The following is a 24,717-nucleotide window of genomic DNA, read 5'->3' as shown; positions in this document are numbered from 1 at the left end:
AGAGAGCGCTGCAAAGAGGCCTTGCTTCTTCTGCTGGCGAAGTCACAGCTAGCTATAACCTTCTTATGGACCTGAGAGCAGGTTTGGGGCTCTGGGGTAGGGCTCACTGCTAAGTCAGAACACAAGGGTGCTGTGCCTTCAAGGTCCATGCCCTCTGTTCCTGCACAATAAGCACATTCAACAGAAGTGGAACGCCTTGGCCTCCTGCTATGAACGTGGATGCAGGAAAGAAGCTAAACATCTGGACAGCTGCTTGAGCAGCTCTGCAATTTTCTAACAGGGCTGAGGAGTGTAATCACCTGTACGCCTAATTCCCCCGCTTCCAGGTAAGAATAACAGTCAGACTGCTGTATCAGGTTCATCACTGCTTGATAAAAGTGCATTTTCCTAGCCTGGGTTTCCTCCTTTTCAAGGGCATGTCTATGTTTAAGGACCATCAGGGAGCTTCAGAGCCCACATCCTTGATGTTTTCTATTGAGTCCAAGGAGAGAAAATACAATTGACGAGGGCTTGTTCCTTTCCACATCCTACCCTATCTCAGCGTTTTCTTCTTTTGTTAAATCCTGCTTATTACCAAGTGGGCCTAAGGCTGAAAAAGGGGGAGTGATTAACAAGTCTTTTAGAGCTATGTTTGTATTCCTGTTGTAAAGGATAATCGGTCCTGATTAATTATTGATTGATTGTCCTTGTAGAATGAGATAGGTTCCCACTGTGAAATGCAAGGTTGCAAGAGAGTCTGGGGAAAGAACCCAGAAGTAACATTCAACACGTATCTACTTGGGGCATGCCCCGCAGCTAACCCACCTCATGGTTTATTGCCAGGCTGTACACTCCAACAGAGACAGATGCTAATGGATAAAGTGCTGATTATATTGATGTCACCATTCACAAAGCCTGAGAGCCCACCTACTTCTTACAATGTTGGTCTGGCTGGGAGGAACCTAGAGGGAAGTTTTGGTCTCCTTAAGCTTGGGTCCCAGCTGGGGTAGGTGGAGGGGGAGAGGATGGTGAGGGTGTCTTCAGTATAACTCTCCACGACCGGAGTCAGCGGCAGGAAGGACACTTCCCTACGACTTCTTATATCCTTCTCCTATGACAACGCTTGTCACTGGAAGCCAGGACATTCTCTATGTGGGCTGCTGCATCTACAATCCTGGCTTTGGGACATCTAAAGCCACACATAGGTTCTTTTACCCTGCACGATCGCCTGGAGTCAGTATTTTCTGTCTGAAAAGCATGAGGTCTCATTGTCCTCCCCAGTCACAATCGAAGACCACAGCCATTAGAAAGAAACCCTTGACTCCCTTTGGATACCGCCAAAGAGGACAGTTATATATGGGATCATTGGTTCAAAAACACCAAACTGCCAAGTGACTCTGCTGTTTCCTAGTATCAGGACTGCAGGCGGTCTCCTGCCAGTGTGTCAGGATTTGGCAGGTGCTTCTGGAATGCTCCAGGAGCAGGATTCTGCAGGCACAAGCAGAAACAGTGGAAACTGCTACCAGCCGAGAGCAGCTTCTATTTTCGGGACATGTAGGCACTGAGAGTTCAAACAAGGAGGGGATCTGGTGTTTTGGATTGACTCTTGCGTTTCCAGGACACTGTATCCTAAGACATTATCTGTTTCCTCTTCAGGGCAGAAGTGATTCTGGGGAGCATTATCAAGAAGAAAGGCTGGAGGTAATGCATTCACCGTAATCATTTACTTGCCTTTAAAACGACTGTTGTTATTTTGTACCAAAGAGAAAATAAAATTGCATGACAGCTGACCAAAAGGCTGTCAAAAAAAGTCAATTCTTAGTAAAGAAATGATTTACAGCACCTTGAAAATAAATATTAGCGAGCTCATTACTTGTGCTTCAAAAGTAATTGACTTGTCATTGATCACAATGAATTACCATGGGTTGAGCAGAGAATGTTCATGAGATATTTGTGCGTAAAAGAAAGGGGCATTTTCATGGTTTCTGACTGCCATTTGTGGTAATCTGGTGAAGGAAGCCAGCTGACAGAAAACTTATTATCTCTACACACATACTTATGTTCATTGTTCATTTTATTAACAACTCTGGATGCAAAGAAATGATGAAACAAGAAACCCTTGGGATAAATATCCCAAAGCTTTCTTTTCTGAACACAATTAGCCAGCATCTCTCCTGTGCGCTGGGAGCCCTGCAGGAAAGTGCTTCATCTGCTATCCTTGAGGGGTCCTGTTGCATCCCATCACCTTCTGGAGCCAAAGCAAGTAGTAACGAGTGATGCAATAGTGGTGGCGGGGTGGGGAGCCAACCCCTTCCATCTCACTACACCTGTCAGCACCAATAGCTGCTTCTCCCCCAGCATGAGTACAGGATCAGGCCGAGTCCAGCCAAGGCCACAGGACAAATCTGGAGTCTTCTTCTGCTCTGGTATAAGATCTGCTGACGGCCAAATAAATAACCATTCTATAGGACGAGTGGAAATGGAGACCCAGAAGTGTATGGCGATATGAACAAATAAACTTTGGTGACCTCTTTCTCCCTCTCCCTCTCCTCTTTCCCTACTCCAGGGACTGTAAGAGTGTGAAAACAATATTGTATTCAACCTTAAATACGGAAAAATATTCACATCCCCACCCAGTCCTCCACCTTGCCTGAGCCACCTTCCTACTCAGAATGTTGGCTCATCCATCGCTGCTCTGATAGGACTGTATCACTTTCTCAGGGCTGCTGTAACAATATGCTACACACTGGGTGGCTTAAAACAACAGTAATTTATTCTCTCTGTTCTGGGGTCCAAAAGTACAAAATGAATATTTGGGCAAGGGCATGCTCTTTCTGAATCCTTCTTTGCCTCTTCCTAGCTTCTGGGGTTGCTGGCCATCATTGGCATTCTGTGGCTTACAACTGCAGCTCTTCAACCTCTGCCTCTGGCTTCATATGGCATTCTCCCCTCGTGTTTCTGTGCGGCTTCTTATAAAGACACCAGTCATATTGGATAAAGGGCCCACCTTACTCCAGTATCACCTCATCTTAATTTAACTAATTACATCTGCAATGACCCTATTTCCAAATAATCTCACGTTCTGAGGTACTGGGGGATAGGATTTCAACATACCTTTTGCGGGGGACACAATTCAACCTATAACAGAGACCTTGGAGATGAGTCCACTAATGTCCAGTGAAATCAACAGCGAGGTGTCAGCTGCCAGAGTACACCTGAGGATGAAGGGGAAACTTCGGTGCTGTAGTTCTCTTCCCCTCTGCATCCAGAGAATGTCTGTCTACTCATCACTCACCATACTTTGCAAAGCTTCTTCTACACGTTTTGTAGAAAATAGATTAACATGCATCTTTCACAAACTGCCTTTCTGTCTTGCAAATAAAAACTCAAGCTATCCCCATGCTACAGAAAATTGATATCAGGTCATATCAGTTCACAGCTGCCCACCCGAGATTGCTGAAAAGATAAACCATAACATCACAGCATGGAGGCTACAAAAGCAGTTTCAGCCAGCATCCTTGCCTACTTGTCCCAAGACCACCGCTTGCTAGGTGTGTTGTCCAGGGCAAGTTACTTCTCTTTTCTGAGCCTCACTTTCCCCACCTATAAAATGGATGGCATAACTGTTCATGGAGTGTTGTGCTGATAAAGTGAGATAAGATGGACAAAAGAATATTGAAAGCTGTGCTATATCAATATTCAAATTCAAATTCACAATATCATTCTTCACCCACTCAGAAGACTTGCTCTAGATGCCTCCGTGAGGTCAGTGATGATTCATCAGGTTGTTGTCTACTCTTGCTATTTGAACATAAATATTAGTGTGCACGTCCATAGAGGCCAAACATTTTACAGAAAGCCTAATTTTGGAAAAATGTGCGGCCTTGGCAGGCCCAATTGCTCTGAATAATCCAGAGGGCTGCACTCATTTTTTAATCAGATTCCATCCAGAGCTTTGTGTTGAAGCTCTAAAAATGTTTGCTGAAGGAGACCCAGCTCCCTTGTGGCAGATTGCTATTATACTACGTATCACGAGGCTGATGGATTAACCTGGAAAGTGCGTCAGCCCTTTTGGGGTGTGTAATCTCCAGATGCATATATTTGTAGACCTTCTGTTACAGTGATTCAAATTACTTTTCAGGGAATTAACTTCAAGGGGATGGGGTTACTGACATTTTCTACAAATTTTTCTTGTTGCAGCCAAGTTGTCAGAGTTGTCACCGCCATTCCGCATTGGTTATCATTAATCATGCTAGGCTTTTATATCTGAGGGCCCCAGGCATCGACTCCACAGCTGGATTATAAATGCCTTGTTTCAAATACTCCTGAAGTTTGGTCTTAACCTTTGAATCTCAAATGCCTTTTTTTTTCCTCGACCAGTTCAATTGAATTATATACTTGGAGAAAGTAAATTACATTGAGATCTGCCTCCCAATTTTAAATTATATGACTATAGTTCTCAAGACATATTCATATTCCACAATCATAATGGTGTGATTGCATTTCCTGCCCTTGGGTGTGGTTTTGAGGAAGTAATGAATTTGCTGACAAGATTCCCACATTTCATTCCCTTAGGAATAAAGTGGTAAAACTTTGAGTTAAGGATTTTTAGGATTGTTTTTCTAAAATAACATTTCCATTTAATAAGACACTCAAAGAAATTTTATTCCTATTTATTGACTAAATTTATTCGTATTTCCATGTAGTCAGTTCTTTCCTGTGAATGCAATTGGTTGCATGACTCTTTCCAGTTGGTTGGAAAGAGTCATAACTCAGAGACACTAAGGTCCATTGTCCTTGGCAGAGGGTGGATGTACCCCCAGGAAAGTTCATGATCAATCAACACTATGTCAGATGCTCGATGAGTGTTAGTTGGTGACTGTCTATTTGAGTTCCTAATGCAGTCCATGCTTTAAGTCTTCTTACTTACTCTTCTCACTTTCCTTTCTGACTCTCCATGCCTACCACTCACCTTTGCTTTACTACCACCCAATCACCTGTGTGTTGTCACAGCCCTCCTCCTCCTCATCTGGCCCCTCCAAGTAAAGTTCCCTTCCCTTCAGAACTCTTTCTCTTGGATCTGACTTCAAGTCCCCACTCATCAGCTTCCCTTTGTCCTTAGGTTTCAATGACATAAATGAACAAATTTATCTCTTAACCAGTTTCTTAAAATGTGAGGTACAATAAATTCTTTCTGGTGCTATAATAATAATATGACTCAGTACTATAACCAGCAATTCATTTACTATTTCTCTGTGTGTTTGTTTAACATACAGGAGGTCCAGCCTGGTCATAACAACCAAACTCTACTGGGGTGGAAAGTAAGTTAAACACCTTTTATTTCCTTGACAAGAAACAACTAGTAGTTCGTGCTTTGATTCTTTTAGGCAACCATTTTACATCTAACATACTAAAATTAATTGGTTTGGAAAGAAAGATTTATTTTTTTTTCACTTGAAAGAAATAGCAATTAGCCTAGGATTCAATTTTAGCTAGATACCCCCAAAGAAGTTTAGTGCAAAGCATGTGGTCACTTGTTACTGAGTGATTCATGGAGATTTTCAAATACCAACATCATACTTAGAACCATTTCCAAAATAGAGTTCAAATTTCAGGAAAAGAAAATAAGCACATAGCATCACAGAAGAAAAGCTACTCAAATCTGCCAAAAACTCAGAGACTTCTACGGAAAACGATGATAAAAATATCTTGTCTGGCCCCACGTGTAAGTCTCTGATCATTTCTGCAGAGGGCTCTGAAAATGCTGATCAAAAGGACCATTCCATCGAAGAATAACAGGAAGCTGCCTGTATCACTCTGTCAGGCCAAATAAAAGAGTGGTCCTCTCTCTGTTGTGGGATGCAGAACAAATTTGACAGGATGAATTGGCTTCTGATGGACCTACTGGTATTTGAACTGGTACTTATATTATTCAGCAGGACTTAGAAGACTGGCCTCTTTGTCAAACATGTGAGAAAACAGCAAACTATTCCCTATTCTTTTTCATGGAAATCTCAACGATCTCCATGGAGTTCTAACAAAAAACAAAGACAAACACAAACAAACAAAACCTTATTTATTTCCCTGTAATTCATAAGGAATCGTTAAAGATAAAATTGAAGGGGAATCTTCCAATCAAAATGTATATGTGTATACACACACTCATATTTTAATGCTGATTTTGAGTTTGTTTATGATAAATATGAAGAAAGAAATATGAAACTTAGGTTTTTATACCTATTGTAGTCTATATGAAAATAAAGCCGCATGGTGCATACGAGAAACGTAGGTTTATATTGTGTTTACTCTGATTCATGGTGCCATTGCCTGGTGCTATTGTCTGTGATTTAGTAGTACTCAAAACCTGGCCTATGATTTAGAAATAAACAGGAAATATGACAGTCTGAAAGAACCATTATGTAATAGAGTACTACATACAGTATTATCTAATATACTTTTAATACAAAATCACCAAAGGCACATGATAAACTACTATGTTTTAAAAGGGGGTTGCTGGGACTTCCCTGGTGGTGCAGTAGTTAAGAATCCACCTGCCAATGCAGGGGACACAGGTTCGATCCCTGGTCTAAGACCTCACATGCCGTGGAGCAACTAAGCCTGTGCGCTGTGCGCCCCAACTACTGAGCCTGTGCTCTAGAGCCCGCGAGCCATAACCACTGAAGCCCGCATGCCTAGAGCCCATGCTCCGCAACAAGAGAAGCTACCACAATGAGAAACATGCACACCGCAACAAAGAGTAGCCCCTGCTCACAACTAGAGAAAGACGGCATGCAGCAATGAAGACCCGACGCAGCCAAAAATAAAATAAATAAAATAAATAAATTTTTTAAAAAGGGGGTTGCCAAAGGCATTGGTGTTAAAGAAGTATTTCATCAGTACTTTAAAACTCAAGGACCACATTTCTTTCTAATTGGCTAGAGTCTGAGAATGGTCTGGGCAGGCAAAAGTCCATTAAATATTCATCTTCTTAGGAAACTAAGGAAGACTTGGTACATCACCTTTTAAAAGAAAATAGTTGTTTAATTTCTTTTGAAAGTCAAAAGTCACTTTCAGATTTGCTTCCTTTCTCAGAAAAGCCAATGCTGTCAGTAGCCTGACAATCTTATAGTAAGCTCGCAAACTTAACGTCAAGCTTTTGTTTTGTTTTGTTTTGTTTGGCTTGGGATTGGTTAAAAACAAGGTGGGAAGGTTGAGCCATGTGTCAAGTGTCAAATTATATATGGACAAGGTGTGCACAGCTGAGTTGTTATTTACGTGGTATGATGACAGTGATGGTTAGTTTATCTCCTGGGGTCTACAAAGAAAAGCCGCTAGGTGTGCTGCCCACCAGCCTTCTCTCCCCAGCCTGCGGTGGTGCAGAATTTGCTAAGAACAGGGAATACCATTAACAATTCAGTCTAGAATGATTATTCTGTCCTTTTGAAACAGTGATTTTTAAAAAAGCACACCTCCACTCAAAGTCATTTGCTGCTTTTTCTTGTCAGAGCTGAGACGGAAAGAGGCCTGTCAAGAAAACATATCATTGAAGGTGAGTATTGCTTCCATTTTATCTTCGTTTGTGGGCTGCCGATTCAAGAAAGGTATCAACCAAACAAGTTCAAAACACATTGGAAGGGGAAAAAATTCTCTATAAAAAGAACCACAATCAACCACGTTTCTTCCTGGGGTTGAGTGTGGGGAGTGTAGTGATACAGAGGGGAAAATGAAAACTCAAAAAGACTGGATTCTCTAGAACTCTTCTCTTTTACAGCTATGCTAATGTTAATAAAGCACTTTCGTAAGATTTTTTTAAAACTTTATTGAGATATAATTTATATACCATAAAAGTTTACCCATTTAAAATATACAATTCATTGGTTCTGAGAATAATTATAGAGTGTGCACTCATCATCATAATTTGATTGTAAAACACCTTCATCTCCCCAAAAAGAAACCTTGTACCTACTAAGAGTCACTTCTTATCCCCTCCTTACCCACAGCCCAAGCAACCACTAATTTACTTTTGTCTCATTTCATACACATGAGATCATACAATATGTAATATTTTGTGACTGGCTTCTTTCACTTAGCATAAAGTTCATCCATGTTGTAGCATGTATCAGTACTTCATTCCTTTTTGTTGCCAAATAAAATTCCATTGTATGAGTATACCACAGTTTGTTTATCCAATCATCAGTCGATGGACATTTGAGTTTTCACTTTTTGACCATCATGAATAATGCTGCTTTGAACATCTGTGTACAAGTTTTTATGTGGACATATGTTAAGACTACTATACTTTTTTTTGCGGTACGTGGGCCTCTCACTGTTGTGGCCTCTCCCGTTGCGGAGCACAGGCTCCGGACGCGCAGGCTTAGCGGCCATGGCTCACGGGCCCAGCCACTCCGCGGCATGTGGGATCTTCCCGGACCGGGGCAGGAACCCGCATCCCCTGTATCGGCAGGCGGCCTCTCAACCATTGCGCCACCAGGGAAGCCCTACTATGCTTTTTTAAAAAGAGCATCTATGCATTAAAAGAAACTGGTGGAAAGTTACTACTAGGTAATTGATTCACAGTGCCATTGCTTTTGCAATGGTACTCAAAAATGGTATCATTTAGAAATAAACAAGAAATAATACAGTCTCCAAGATCTATTATGTAGTAGAGTACTGGTACTCTACTGTGAGGATTATGAGAATTGTGAGGAATTTTTTATTTATTTCTTGCTTGTCTATATATTACAAAAATTTTATGCTTCTACATTTTGCAATAAAGGAAAAATGTTAAAAGGGGCCGCCATATGTTTCTAACATCTTTACACTAGTTCATGAACAATTCCATAAAAATTCAAGATTTTTATAACTTTAGATTCATAATTAATCATTGAGACAAATGATTCTTCTCCATTTTAAAACTAATTTCATTTATGAAATACCAGAGTCACCCAAAACATAAGATGTACTCTAATCCCACTACTTTCAAAATAAATATAGTTAAAGAAGTAAATTCCTCCCTTTGGTTACCTCATCTCATTCCACAGTTTGACAATACAGTACATAGCCTTGCCTACTTTTCCCTGTAGTGTCACTGACTTATCTATCTACCTATACACACTTACTTATAAATACAAAAATGTATGTATTAATCACTAACTGTTTTTTAGTATATTTGTAGGCTTCTGGGCTTTGAAATCAGAAAAACATTGGTTCAAGTTCCAACTCTTGTCATTTATGAGCTGGGGGACTTTGTGCAAGTTACTTAACCTCACTCATCCTCATCTCCTGGACTCTGAGATGGGCTATCAATATCCTACCTCACAAGGTTACTATTCAGGGATTGAACTTAGATTGTTCACATTGAGCACAGTGTCTGTCATATAATAAGCACTTAATAAATGTTATTTTTGTCATCATCACCATCATCATCGTTCTTAATAGTGTAACTACCAGTCTTCTTCCTATGGATAAGGACACTAAGTAAGTAATATTCTGAGGCTGCCACAATGAATGACCACATTCTAGCTCTTGAGAAAGCTTGCAAATTCCTTACCCAAACAAAATCCCTCCTCAGTTCATAGTATCCAGTTTGACATTGTACAGTCAAACCCAGCCTGCCTCCCCAAACTGTTACCATTCCTGCTCTAGCATTTGCCCCATGACTTTTGTCATCTACCACAAAGTTTGTCAAACAGAAAAAATCCAAGTCTTTGGCTTGTGTACCAAGCTGAACAAACATGGCGGCAGTGTGCTGCCTAGAAAGTTCTTGTTTTTCTTTTCTTTTCTTTTTGATCTAATTGATTCAAAAAGAGATTCAGAAAGTGATTTACACTAGCTATCAACAAAGAAATAGAAAAATTGATGAGAAAAAGAATGGAGAAGTTGTGCTACTGTGCTTTTCACTGAATCTCTATTGCTTTAATATTTACCAGTGTGTATGCATAATTTCAGAACTCTCCTTTTTAAGTCAGTTTTCTTCAAGCCACATACAACTCAATAGAAATAAAATTCTCTCTCCTTTTAAATAAGTCAGAAATCCTCTTGGGAACTAATCTCTCAGGATGGATAAACCAGTTCAGCTGAAATTCAAATTGACCCAGATTCAAGCTAACACAAAATTTCAAACTTTTGAGGTTGAGGAAGAATTGGGATCAATTATTATGTTGTTACTGTTGGTGGTATTTTACAGTTTATAGTTTCAGCCAAAGACAAAAATACTCATGACTGCAAGAGATTCAGCTCAAAGGATATTTCTAGGCAGGCTGAACTTAGGGAATTGAGTGAATTTTACAGAAAAAAAGAAGGGACGTGAGATTTCTAGACCCAGAATAAATTTTGAAAAAGTTTACAAATCATTATCCTCAGGTTTCATTGGTACTTGGCCTGTGATGAGGATGACTTTATTCAACATTGGAGTTTCATATGCGCATTAAATTTGAGAAGCACTGTTAAAGAATGAGACAGAAGTCCAATTCATGTAGAGTTCAGGCCACTTGTGGGCTGGGTGACCTTGGCCACCTGAGTTAGTTTTTAGAGTGTAAAATTAGCTTGATTTGGGCATAATGCAATTTTGAAAAAAGTCATATGAAAGACCTTTTCAGTGAGCCCAAAGTCCTTGACTTAGATCCAGCTAGAAACAACATTCTCCTTAGATTAATAAGGAGGGAGTAGAAATTTCACTAATAGGTTTATTATATTCATTTGGAATCACAGGATCCTCCCAGGCTCTGAAAGTCTATTTATCCATTCAGCCATTCCACAAACATTCATTAAACCCAAATTTGTGCCAGTGTTAAAATTTAGCAGATCAAAGCTCTTTAGTATCTAACATGAAAGAATGGAAATAGTTTGGTAAGTCAAATTGTAAGCGTAAGTAAATTGTTTCTGTGATTTTATAGGCAAAAGCTGTGTTTAGGTCTGTATTTGCCTTTCAGGTAAACAACAGTTTTGTTATGTGATTCAATACACAAACCACTGTCCTTGTTTTAGGAGGAGGAGAGGAAAATAATCTGAGAAAGCTCCGCTTGAAACTTTTTAATGAATGGCAAATATTAAACCCTACTATCTGAACTTTTTAAGAAAGAGACAATTGATGATTTTTCAATTAAAGAATAAATTTCTTAACAAATGGATTCACCACAGGATTCCTTCCCAGTGCACCATGTTCATGGTAAACTGAAATCACCCACCCAAAACAATCATGTTTCATAATGGGAGGTGTAGCCAGTTATATTATTCTAATGCAGGACAGTCTTTATAAAAAGAAGCATGTCTCAAATCATGACTGAGAGGTCTGCCAAGAAGAAGCTGGAAAATTATATTGGGAAGCAGTGTACATTATTTAAGGCAACATTTTTTTTCAAGCCTGATCGGAAAACAAATATACCATAAGAGTAGAAGATGATGACACAGCATATTTGAAGAGAACATTGCAGAATTTCCAAACTACCTGTGGCCTTGTTTCTAGAGTTAAATCTGCAACGATGAACACATGTTCCACCTCTAACCCTGCCAAAACTGCTTAACATCTGGAATGAACATATTCCTTTAGACGCCTATGAAATAGGCTTAAATTGAATCAATTTTCACCTTATGAACAATACAGTTCCTGTTACACTTCAGAACCTAAAAGAGAGATTAACTTAGATTTCTTTTTACTATAGTCACTTGAAAGCTATTTTCTTTACATAATTTATTCTCCTGTGGACTTTTGAGGACTTGCCCGTTAACATCTAGACATCTCCTCAAGAGCAGGGAACGTTTCTCCTGCTTCTCCTGTCTTCACTCCCACAGACACTGGGTTAGCGCCAAGGGACAGGCTAATGTCAAAAGTGCCTTCAGCAAGTGCATTCGCTGCACGGGATCACTTACCTCCTTAGGTCATGATTAGCCATTCGGATGCCGCTCTGGAGCCAAGGTTAATGCATTTTTGCTCATCTACTTAAACTTAAAACAATACTTGGCCCCAAGCCAATGCTCAACAAGCATTTGCTAAGTAGAGGTAGAATATGACTATTTGTTTATTGGAAATAAACCCTAAATGGCTCTCAAGGAGACACTTGTTAGCATGTCTTTATGTTGCTACAAGATTAAAGCATCCGAATGGAAAAAGCCAGGACTAGCTGATTTGTTTTGTAGTCACATGAAAGATCAAAACAGAAAGACCATCTAGCTCCACTTTGTCTGTGGACAGATGAGGCTACTAAGGTCCAAAGAGGCTAAGAGACTGGCAAAGTCATTGAAGCCAGCGCGATTTAGTACTCTGGATCCCAAGGCCTGTGCCGCACCTGCATGAAGACCTCTCCTCTGAATGCCAGACTGGTCCATCAAGCAGCCAAGAGCTCCGTGGGGTTGACTGATGTGCTGCTCAGACCCATCATGGCTCCCAACACCACCACCAATCTGCTTCTCCCGTGACTTTCTCACTTACTAACAGTCACTTAACTTCTCAGGCCAAAAGTCTAAGAGTCCTCCTTGATACCTCTACCTCCACACTTTATATTCAGCACACCAAGAGTCCTCTTATTTCTACCTATACAACTTGTCCCGAATTTGAACACTTCTCATCAACTTGGTCCAAGCGTTGTCTACTACAATGACCTCCTCACTGGTCTTCCCTCCCTGCTGTCACTCTCGCCCCTGAAGGTCACTCTCAGCAGGCCAAGAGATCAGTTCAGAACACAAATCTGATATCATCATTTCCCCAACTTAACTCCATTTCTTTACCTCCCAGCCCCTCACCAACGTCTTTCCATCTCACAAAGAGTAAAATCCAAAATTCATGCCATGGATTACAAGACTTTATGTGATTGAGATTTTCAAAGTGAGCAGACAGTGTCTCTTAGGTGCACAACCTCCTTTTACTCCACTTCAGAGTCAGAGTAGAGACCTGGTGGATCATTGACAGGATACAACACATCATTTCTTATATTCTCACGTGAATACTCTTGAATCTTGGCCTAAATATCAAGAAAAAAGGCTTTCCGGAGAAAGAATTGAGAGATGAGGAATGACTGAATACAATGAGACTGTCATTCTATCAAGTCCATGTCATTATTTATGGGTGCATACTATTACCTTGAACTATGAACCTTTGCCAATAGATGCTCTCAGTATGTACTGTTTGGTCCCTGGAGATAAATACAAATACCATGTCCATGCATCTTTAACCCCCCAGAGCCCAGCACAGTTTCAGATCAAATTGGAACTCAGTACTTGCTTATGGCGTGGAAGAGGAAAGGACTTACGTTGTGACTGATCACACTGCATTCCAACAGGTCAGAGTTAGTCATAGCTCCTTCTAGTTTCTCTCAGCCCACACTGAGCTGTTCAGAAGAGCATAGAGGGAGAGCGCCATCATCAGAAAGGAGGACACTTTGTTTCCAGTGCCAGGCATGGGCCAGAACTGTCACTAAATGTCTCCCTTTAAAACCAGGAGGTCCAGTGAAAATCTTTGGCATCTAGTCTTTGGCACCATTCATCTTGAGTCTTTGCAGATGTGAGCACCACTGTTATAACTACCGCACTTCTATAGACTGTTGCACTTACCAAGTGCTTGCCAACTGATTTTATCTGCTCTCTGGAGCAGCGATCCTGAAGGTTGTAAGTATTGTTATCTCCACTACAGGTTAGAGAACTGAGTCACACACAAAAAGGTCAACTAACCCAAGTGGGATCACATGCTAGAGAACAGATTTCCAACCCTTCAGACCTAGGGATACCCTGTTATTGTTTGCTTAATTATCTTTTCCTCTCCTTACCTCCTCCATACACACAGCTGCTTCCAAATGTGGCTCATATCATAGTGCTTTTTAAGCTGAATTTAATTTCAAGATGCCCATTGAGATAGCTGGTAATACCCCGAGCCTGAAAGCCAGTGGTTTTTTAAGAACAGGCATTAGACTTTACAACACCTGTCTGCCCTAATCTCTTCATCAGTGCTTCTTTTAACAAGCTACCATCACAGACAATCCTTTCTCAATTAATGAAAAAATATTTCCAGAACTGTATTCAAGCACTCCATCTTCCTGTCAGAAAAGTAATTGTGGCTGGCTGATAAGCCAGTTTGAAAAATCAAATTTAAATGAGCCAAATTTAAATTTATAAGAGCCTCATTTAACATGCAATTAATTTTACACCTATAATAAAAAGAGAAAAACCCCCAGTCTTCCTGTGGAATTAAATAGGCTGGTAAGGAAATGCTGTGCCTCATAGAAATGAGAAAATAATTCTTGAACACTGTCATCCTTTTGGTTGCATAATACTATATACAACGTGTTCTGTCTCAGGGAAGTATTAATTTTACTGAAATTAAATATTTTTTCTGCATAATCATAGGAATGTCACTCAGTGGTTAGGGTTGAGACATAGATTATTGGCTCCAGATTTTTTTTTTTAAGCTCTCACTCTCTCCTTTATATTACCCCTTAAATCTTTAGGGCTTCTAGTGTTTTTGTTTCTTCTCAAAAGAATGGGGAATAATAGAAACGGTAGGGCTCAGCTATATTTAAGGTTCTTCGAACTTTTGTTTGTTTAATTAGTAAAATGTTGAGCGAAGCCTTCATTTGCCAACCCTTTTATTGCTATTAAAACCCATGTGTACGTTAAGATGGGGTTATCAGTCACTTATTTATGACTTACACCATTTTATTGTTTTTGATATGCAATAAATATATCTCCATCCCATTATAAGCCCATTAAGTAATTCAAAACATGACATTAATTTGCATTTTTCAGGAAGAAAGAAGTTAAACTCAGGCTGCTTTTTATTACTTTGCTTCTAGACACAGCCACACAGGAGCCACCGTGAAAAGTCATTACCAAGTGTGGATTTCCAGTGGAGCACTAATACCATTGAGAAAGTTCTAAGGCTTTTCTTTGTTGGGGACAACGTCAGCCCTTGATATATTTTTAAAAGGTTCTAGGGGCCAATAAACACATCACAGTATTCAATGTCTTTTTTGAAACTAATCCAATGCTTTTTCTTTTTTAAAGTAAATTCTTGAAGGAAACCAAGCTTCAACTATTTCTAATAGTGCTCATATTTAGATTTTTTGAGGTTTTCCTGCTTCTGTTTCCAGGACTGAAGGGCTCCCTCCAGAGGCTGCAGCTCGAGTATGTGGATGTAGTCTTCGCAAATCGACCAGACAGTAACACCCCCATGGAAGGTGAGTGAAGAAATGTAATAAAAGACTCTAGAGTTATTGATTCTAGCTTGGCGACTTATTCCACTCACAGTAGGAAATGAAATATATTCAGACTGATTTGACTGAACGTGAAAAATAAAAACCTTTCCAGTCGATGTCTTTCAGCCTTAATATTTACCCACAAAGTCAGTGCTCCACATCTTGCATCTTCATTAATTTTTAAGCAGTTGCAGGCACTGGGAGTGTGGCTCGTACCATTACAGTGCTCACTTTCTCCAGGTTCCTTTCACTTCTGTGATTTTATCAACTAAAACAATAAACGTAATTGGAAGGGGAGTTTATAACCCAGCCATCATTATTTTGGAGTGAGTTCTCTGAGGGTGTTCTTATTTCATAATGACTCTAGGTCAGATTAGTCTCCAATCTGTGGTGATAAGTGCTAAGTGCTACCATGAGCAGAGGAGCGACTACTTGAAAATGTGACTCTTCGTTGCAATCTGGTTTTTGATTCTCAAGGAGCTGCAATATTTTATCCCCATTGTGTTAACAACTGTTTAAAGACAATTTAAGTATCTCCCTGTGGAAGCTTTCAGAATGTTCCTAAAACCAGATTTTCTTCAGTCTGCATTTATTTATGGAAACTACCTAGGATGATTGAAGATAGTTTGGGAGGAAAAATTTAAAAGAAGGTTCTAGTTAATTGAGATTTATAATCATATGGATTATCATATACCTGAGGTGAATGAGAATGAAGATATTTGGGAAAAAGAAGGAAAAAAATAATGTTTTGGTTATTTGAGGTTTACTATATGACATGGATTTTACAAATTTTTAAAGAATTAGAATACTTGACATAAAATTACACTAAGGTAAATTTAGTTTTGATGATTCAAAAGGTAGTTCAGGATCTTGTAATAAATCAGGTTCTGTAAAGGTTTGTTCTTGCTAGAGGGTTATAGAAGTTATGGAAGTTATAAATGATTGCAGTGTATATAAATATTTCTGTAGGCTGCATTTCTGAAAATAAAAGTTGTGGAAACTATTTTCCTTACTATTTATGTCTTTCTCAACCACAGAGAAATGGTTAAAATATATATTTATATATCTAATTTTCTCTTAGAGTTTTCTGCTTTTTTTGATTTGAGTAAATTAGGAGTTTATTATAAAGCAATATCAGTGTTGGAAATTCGTAATAAGAAATTATCCATGGAAATGACATAAAATGCATATTTTTATCAAAGCAAAGAATAGGTGTTTGATAAAGCAAATCATAAACATTTTATTAGTGTAAGAAGTGCTTATTGCAAGGATAATGTGATGTCACACCATTCTCAATGCCACATTAAAACAGAGCACTGAAGCTATCGCGTGAGCACAATTGTCAAGTAAAATGCCATTCAGTGGCGGCTGTGAAAGACTGAAATTGCTTCCCATTTTAAGTGCCTAGTGACTATTTTCCTCTTTGGAAAAATGTCCTTTGCAATTATGCTATGTACAGGAAAGAAGAACATCTGGGATTTTTCAGCATCTTTTTTTTTTTTTGGCTCATTTTCCCCATTCTACCACTATCTTTAATCTGAGGAATATGATATAGAAGTCTCTGAAACAGAAAACATTATAATTTGCATTATATACCTACAGAGGAGAAGATTCTCAATTAGGAGCCAAACTATGTGATACTGATAAGATAATGGTATCTCTTATATAAAGACTAATTATGTGTTGACATTTATCAGAAGGGAGCTTCAAAACATAGAAAACAAAAACAAACCAGATTGCTACCTGATAGAGAATGTATAACTGCAGCATTAACCAGGCTCCGCTGGAATCAGAGAATATTTACATTTTCTCTGAGTTTCTTACAAAAAAATACCACAAAGGGCTTCCCTGGTGGCGCAGTGGTTGAGAGTCCGCCTGCCGATGCTGGGGACACGGGTTCGTGCCCCGGTCCGGGAAGGTCCCACATGCCACGGAGCGGCTGGGCCCGTGAGCCATGGCCGCTGAGCCTGCGCATCCGGAGCCTGTGCTCCGCAGCGGGAGAGACCACAACAGTGAGAGGCCCGCATACTACAAAAAAACAAACAAACAGCTTCCTATTCTGCTTTGTGGTATTTTTTGTTTGTTTGTTTTGCGGTACGCGGGCCTCTCACTGCGCAGGCTCAGCGGCCATGGCTCACGGGCCCAGCCGCTTCGTGGCATGTGGGACCTTCCTGGACCAGGGGCACAGGTTCGGGGCACAAACCTGTGTCTGTCCTGCATCGGCAGGCGGACTCCCAACCACTGCGCCACCAGGGAAGTCCAGGAAGCTGTTTTATCATAAGTCATTGTCCAAGTTCAGAAGTCTAATGAAGGGTGTCAAATAGAGATTTGTACTTGTTGATAAGGTCAAGAAACATGGCATGTCAAAGCTCTGCGGCAACCAACCTCCTTATGCTGGGATGTAGCCTGCTCTCTCCCACCCCCAGCAAAGGGAGATCCACTCCTGGCTGGCACATAAGACTCCGAGGCTTATTCCTCTGGGATGACTTAGCAGGTTCACACTACAGGCAAGTCCCCATGTAGGACTTATTCCAGATTGAAATAGCTTCCCTGTGATGTCTCCCTAGCTTTGCAGAAAATGTGTATCCTCAAACAATATACTCATTTGTTCCAAGGTGAGCCAGATGGAAGGGCCAGTTTGGTATTAGTCTCTAGAAACTCATTCTCTATATTTAGTCTTTCCTTCTTTACTGTATCAGAGGAAAGGACTGATCTGGGCAACAGAGAGAAGAAGAAATAGGAAATAAGAAAAAAATAAGAAATAGGGATTTCCAGGTAGCCTTGGGTGCATTTTCTCTTCTAAAAATGAAAAAAAAGGTGTGTAAGCTATGTCTGGATTCCATGTTGTTATTTTCATTTTTGCAATGATTTTGTGAATCATATATGTGTGTATGTGAGTGAAAGTTGTACCTGTACAATGGGGTCTACCTTAGGAAGGCTATTAGGGTTTCTAAAAACAATAGAAAAGTAAATGTTACGTATAGTCAAAATTACCCTTGAAAACCCTATAGTAATGACTTGTTGTCAGTGTTACTCTATAGCCTTTAATTACTCAATTTCTTCTCCAAATATAGTGACAAAACCATCACTAGATACTTTCCCAGACACCTTTTTTTTTTTTTTTTTGGTAACAGCCTTAATATCATTCACATACTTTTCTTTAGCAACTCACATTGGCAATTTTAGGCTCAACTGCATCCATTTCTGTCTAATATAAGCGATGGAACAGTGGTTGCCAAGTGCATATTGCTGAATTTTCCTATATTAAATCTACATATGTTGGCACTGTTCTTTGTATGTGTGCCTCACAGTAAACCCTTAACATTTGTAGATCACCTTTAATTGGTTTCAACCATTCCCGTCAATTCCATGGACCCACAACACACCCTAACTTATGATTTTGCCAAGGCACCTATATTAAACCCTGGGGAACTAATGAGAGAACTTAGCCCAGCTTTCTAAGACTCATTTTAAACAACTTTGATTTAAATTTATTAAAATGCCAACCCCATCCTCTTGATTCGCACCATGAAAGGATGTTAATTGGGAACACTTCTAGAGTAAACCAGCGTGAGTCTCGTCCAGTTTCTACATATCAGATGACAACAGATTGAGCCAGAAAAAGATTAGCAGTAGCATCTTCATGATATTGGCATCATGGATCAAATTAGTTGTTCCCTTCCCTCCTTCCTTAGAAAGCCACTAGACAAAAAGTGAGTCCTTTCAAAAGAATGGCCATAAATTCCCAAAGTGCAACCAATGGAGGAGGAGGTGAGACAGCCTTTGTAATCTACAACCCTGTGGAATGCAATTAGACATTTTACAGCTATGGGAAGATGTTCCTGACAACAGAGGGGAGCTTGTATACTTTGTCCTCTGTCCTTCTTGTTTATTTTTTCTGGTTCACCTAGTAGTAATTCATTTTTCTTTCACAGCACCTGCCATGCCATCTGTCTCTGCTATAATACCTGGCGTTGATGGCATGTTTTCCAATTCCAGAAAAAATCAGTCCCATGTCCCATTTCTTCTTTCTTACACTTCTGTGTTCTTCCCAGTAGAGTCACTGACAGTTCCTTGAGCTCCATGATACTCACATTCTTAAGTCTCTCACTTCCATAAATCCCCAAAGTATATTTCAAAATCTTCTCTTAAGCTCATTAGTCAAGAGAAAGTTCATTCCAACATGAATCATGTTGGACATGGATAGACACAGAGCAATTGTGTGTCTGAGGACCTGCACTAGGAGTTTCTGGTGTGGTTTTCTGTCATTCACAAGTGCTAGACTAACTTCTCCATCCATACTCTTCTCATTGATCCAGAGAGGAAATAACTGAGCATGATTGTGGGCATGAAAGGAGGCTATAAACCATGTACCACTTGTGAATAGTAGAAAAAAGAGGGGACCCATTTTAGTTTATGTAGCTTTTTAAAAAAGGAAAGAAGAAAGGCCACTAAATTCATTGATCTGAGAATATGAAGATTTTAAAATGAAATTACACTTTAATTAAATTTTAATTTAAAAAATTTGGAATTGAGTCCTCTTTTATTTATTTAGAATTTTTTGCCAAAACTAGTTAATCTCACAAACTCCCAGAGTCATTAGATATTATTCTCAATCTAATTACAGTTCAAATTATTTATTTTTTTCCTGCTAGTAGGTCAATGCAGACATAAAACAACCCAGATGTCTTATTTCAAATAAGAGAGACAAGATCAAAGTTAGCTTCACTTAATTCCCATAACATCATCATGTCAAACAACCTATTCCAAAAGAATTTCCTTCTTTCTAAGCCATCTTTTTACTGTCCACATATGCCAGCAGGAATCTACAGATATTCAGGAATCTAGGACATCCAGTGACAGCTCAGGAAATACCAGAGAGTGGCAAACATTGCAGGATCCCAAATTTTCTACACTTTCTCAATTCCAGAACGCTGGCCCTGGATATTTAGCATCCAAAGTAAAGTTTTCAGAACAAAAATGTAATGATCCCCAAACCTAGAAATATTGTCTAACCACCATGGATCATCCCTTCTGCCTTTGTATTTTATTGTCTTCCCTGAAAGACACCCTCAATCTGTCCCCTGCAAAAAAAACATAATAGGAAGAAATCTTCTGCCAATAGGCTATAACAGTGTTGTTCCATAGAAATATTTTGAAAGCCACATATGTATTTTCAATTTTCTATTACGTACATTTAAAAAGTAAAAAGAAACAGGTGAGATTAATTGTAAAAATATATTTTAATTTAAGCCAATATATAAAAAATGATCATTTCAACATGCAATCAATATAAAAATTACTGAGGAGATATTTTACATTACTTTTTTTCATACTAAGTCTTTGAAATCTGTTATGTATTTCACACTTACAGCACATCTTAATTTGGGCCAGCCACATTTCAAGTGCTCAATAACCACATGTGGCCAGTGGCTGCTATTTGACCACACAGGTCTCTAAACTCTAGTTCAAGTCTAGCAGAGCACCAGATACATACTGGGGGCTCAATAAGTATTTATTGTGTGGATGGATGGATGGATAGATGGATGATTAGACGGATGAGTGAACAAGTTGTTTGACTGAATGAATGAAGCTCTAAAGTTAAATAGATCCACCATCACCTTTCTCTACTTGAAAACCTATTTTGGTTTCCTAACGTCTATGAACATTCTGGTACCTGATCTGGTTCAGCATATTTTAGGGTGATATTAAGAAGGATAGGTTGCTGGCAAAGGGCGCCAGGACACTCTTACATCCCATTTCTCGTCATCTCTCTTAACAGCAGCATCCGGATGCCAGATCTCTCTCCAGAAATCTAGCTGATACCTAAATGAGCAGAAACGAATGGAGGCATGATTCTTTTGCAGTTCAGTTGCCCCTGAGGATTACTATATCAAATTTTAAAATTATCTAACCCATTTCATTTATGACCCTGGCCAGGATGCTCTGAGGGCCTCTGGTGTTCATCAGATCAATCTAACCTCCTGGCTTGAAAGGCTAGGACAGCTGAGTTTTCAAGAAATTAATTTGGAGAAAGTGATTTTCATATCTAAGAGGATGAGCCAAACCCTACCCAGCCCATGGCAAAAAAAAAAAAAAAAAAATTGTGTTCCAATTTTACTAAATCAGTTTTATTTCCATTTTAACTGTGAATTCACCAATTTACTGCTGCTTTAGACGTATTCAGCTGACATTTTATCCTTTACAGAACACCAAGTCATGCTGTTAAAAAAGAAATTAATTTCATTCATTCTAAGAAATAACATGGGGGAATGGTTGAGTTCACTTTGTGTTCTTTCAGTCTCTGGTGTGGTTTTTTAGAAAAATCTCATGTTTCTGTCATCGTGGGCCTCCTTCTCATTAGGACAATATTTCTATAAAATGGACTGGGAAGGCATCAGATAGACACAGCTTTAAATCCTGGCTTTGCTACCTGTTAGACTGTATGCCTAGGGCAAGTTTCTATCCTCACTGAGGCTCAGTCTCCTCCCCTGAAAATGGAGGTAACATATAAAGTGGCTTCTGAAGGAGATAGCATTGTGGGTACAGCACCTCACTCACAGCAGGGGAAGAAACAGAAGCCTCATTTCTAGAACGCCCCGCACAACACACATACACATAAAACTCTCTTCTCTCTGGGTCTCTCTCAAAGGTAAGCATAGGAGACAACTAAGACCCTAAAATAATGTGATGAAAATCAAATGAAGGTGGCCAAGCTGCAGGGTTAGCCAGGGGTCTGTGGTGAGGCCATGTAGAATCAAGGTACACAGTTGGTAATAGAATTTTCTTCTAGCTCACATTTTTCTCCTTGAAATTTTTGTTCTGAAATTCTCCATGCCCTTTAAAATTATGTAATTATAGATTTTCCAGGGTTAATCTATTCAGTCAAAAGGTGATCTTAAGCCTGTGATTTTATTTTCAAAAGTGTATCTAGAAAAAAACTCAATAATAAGATTCACTCATTCATTCAATTGATATTTTTTGAATATCTGTACCAGCAGACAGAAGGTGCCTGGGTCAATAGCACACTTGCTCTATTGGAAAGACTCAGGGACAAATCCACCTAGCCATTAACTGTAGTTCACCAGTTAATCTGATGTGCAGATATAGACGCTTTGCATTTCTTGCACAGAGGATTTTTGAAGCCAGAATGGGGTCACCAGTGGGTGACTAATTTAAGACCACACTTGACAATGAAAATTATACCAAAAAAAGACTTTGAGTCTTCACATGGTTCATGTATATTTAGTGTATCTTTTTTCTTTAAATTTATTTATTTTATTTTTGGCCGCGTTGGGTCTTCGTTGCTGCATGTGGGCTTTCTCTAGTTGCGGCGAGCAGGGGCTACTCTTCGTTGCAGGGAGCAGGCATCTCACCACGGTGGCTTTTCTTGTTGTAGAGCACGGACTCTAGGTGCACAGGCTTCAGTAATTGTGGCACGCGGGCTCAGTAGTTGTGGCTCGCGGGCTCTACAGCGCAGGCTCAGTAGTTGTACAGCATGGGCTTAGTTGCTCCGTGGCATGTGGGATCTTCCTGGACCAGGGCTCAAACCTGTGCCCCCTGCATTGGCAGGCAGATTCTTAACCACTGCGCCACCAGGGAAGCCCTATTTAGTGTATCTTGAATGTTTTGTGCTTCACGTCATAGGCGTAAGGATGCATTGTGAATATCATTGTGAATATCATCACCCTTCCCTCAATGCTCAGTACACACATTTTCTACTTTGTCTATGGCTACCATGACTCAGAGCTTACTAATCCACTTAGTCTTACTGTTATGTGAACTCACACATTATGTGAATTCTGCCTGTCTCACAAGCTTTTTGTTTCTCTAGCCAGTTTCATTTATCCTCCTTATTCACTTCTCTCACTTTCTTGACAAGAACTGAATAATCTTAAGTAACACAGCAAAGGCACATTACAGAGTTCACCACCCTTACTTGTTGGCATGCTGCCTCAGATTTGCAGAGTCAACTTCTAGGGCCATTGGAGAAATTTCCAGAGTTTGGAGCATGGATCACTCTGATGTGTATCTAACAGGAACAGAGCCCTGGTTAACAATTTTCATTTTCCAACTAGATTCCATAGAGAGAATAGGAGTTTTAGAACATACTGAGAAGTTAAGTTTGCCAAGGCTGAAGAAAATATGTGATAAGCTGGCTTTAAAGGAAACAATATTCCCGATAATAATTTGTAAACATTTATGGGTATATTTTGTGCTTTCTATGGAAGCCAAAGATTCCTAACCTCATTTCATAAAATCCTTTTGGAAGGGAGGATCCTGGTAATATTCTATGCAATTTACCTACTTCCTCTATTCTCTCTCCCTTTTTTCCCTTTCTTCACATCTTCAGTCAACAGTGAAGGCAGAAGGAATACAACTGCTATCACTAGTAACACACAAAAGGAGAAACAACGTGGGCCACGTGTCTGGAGGCCCATTGTACCTCCTCACCACAAATCTGTGGTCTTCACCAAGCTCAGAAAGGGTGTTTTTTTTTTTTCCCCTTAAGTTGTTTTTAATCAAGAAAAAAAAAGAGAGAGAACGGAGACGGCTTCTGCTCACCCCAGCTGTCAGGTGGAAACAGAATTGCTTAGTATTCTGGGGCTGTGGGTTTGTGACTCATGTGAGCTTCCTTCTGTGTGAGTTATCTCTCTGAAAGTAGCTGGAGTTGTGACAATATTCACCTCCATATTCTGAGGGGATGTCAACTCAGTCTCAGGGGAATTCATCTTTTTAAGTTCCTCATTGTGCTGTAGCTGATCTGCGGTGACATGGGAAGACTAACATTATCCAGCTCTCCAGCCCGGGCAGGTGGGGCTGTGGGTTTTAGCTGTCTGTCAAAGCAGCGTCTCGCTCAGGGTTTACTAGTATGTGAATCCAGTGGGCTGAGCAGAGCCACCTGTGGCATGGCTAATCTGGAATTCTCAGACAGTGGGGATAAACAAATACCCTTAAGACTCTCTCTCACTTTCTGTAAAAAATGAAGTAATGAAAGGCTCAATGGCTTTTTAAAGCCCTCCTGGATGTTGAATATGTGTAATGAAAAAATACAGGATCTGCAATCGGAGGACGAGGGTGCTAGTCTTGGGTGTGTGAACCTGCTTGAGTTGCTCAGTTACTGCTGCTCCATTTTTCATTTGGAAAATGGGAAGAATAGAAAACAGTACCTGGTCTAACTATTTCCAGGATTGTTGTGACAATAACGTGAGATAAGTGGGAACATTTGATTCGTAATGCCCTGCACAAATATTTTGAGATTGTTATTGTTATGTGTGTGTGTGTGTATATAGTACATATATTGAGGTGTCATAACTGAAGTTTCAACCAGGCATGGAGACACAGCTGAAAGTTGGTGAATTTCAAAGAGAGATGTCAAATCTTCATTTGTATATAGTAAGTATCCTACATACGAACGAATTCTGTTCCAAGAGCGCGTTTTATGTCCAATTTGTTCATAAGTCCAACAAAGTAAGCCTAGGTACCCGACTAACGCAATCACCTGTATAGTACTGTACTGTAATAAGTTTATAATACTTTTCACACAAATAATACA

At 39.7% G+C, this 24,717-nt stretch overlaps 1 protein-coding gene across 2 annotated transcripts in view; it reads left to right on the top strand.

The window, feature by feature from the left end:
* KCNAB1 (potassium voltage-gated channel subfamily A regulatory beta subunit 1) overlaps positions 1–24,717 on the top strand; it is a 421,013-nt gene that overhangs the window by 348,485 nt on the left and 47,811 nt on the right. For both annotated transcript variants that reach the window (XM_060011248.1, XM_060011249.1), the window contains exons 5-8: positions 1,636–1,680; positions 5,256–5,300; positions 7,485–7,528; positions 15,057–15,143. In XM_060011248.1, coding sequence (XP_059867231.1) covers positions 1,636–1,680; positions 5,256–5,300; positions 7,485–7,528; positions 15,057–15,143 — 221 coding nt within the window. The remainder of the gene's footprint in view (positions 1–1,635; positions 1,681–5,255; positions 5,301–7,484; positions 7,529–15,056; positions 15,144–24,717) is intronic.

The sequence above is a fragment of the Delphinus delphis genome, chromosome 4 (assembly GCF_949987515.2).
Source record: "Delphinus delphis chromosome 4, mDelDel1.2, whole genome shotgun sequence".
Taxonomy (NCBI): domain Eukaryota; kingdom Metazoa; phylum Chordata; class Mammalia; order Artiodactyla; family Delphinidae; genus Delphinus; species Delphinus delphis.
The sequence above is the reverse complement of the archived record's forward strand: the minus strand, read 5'-3'. Positions and strand labels throughout refer to the sequence as shown.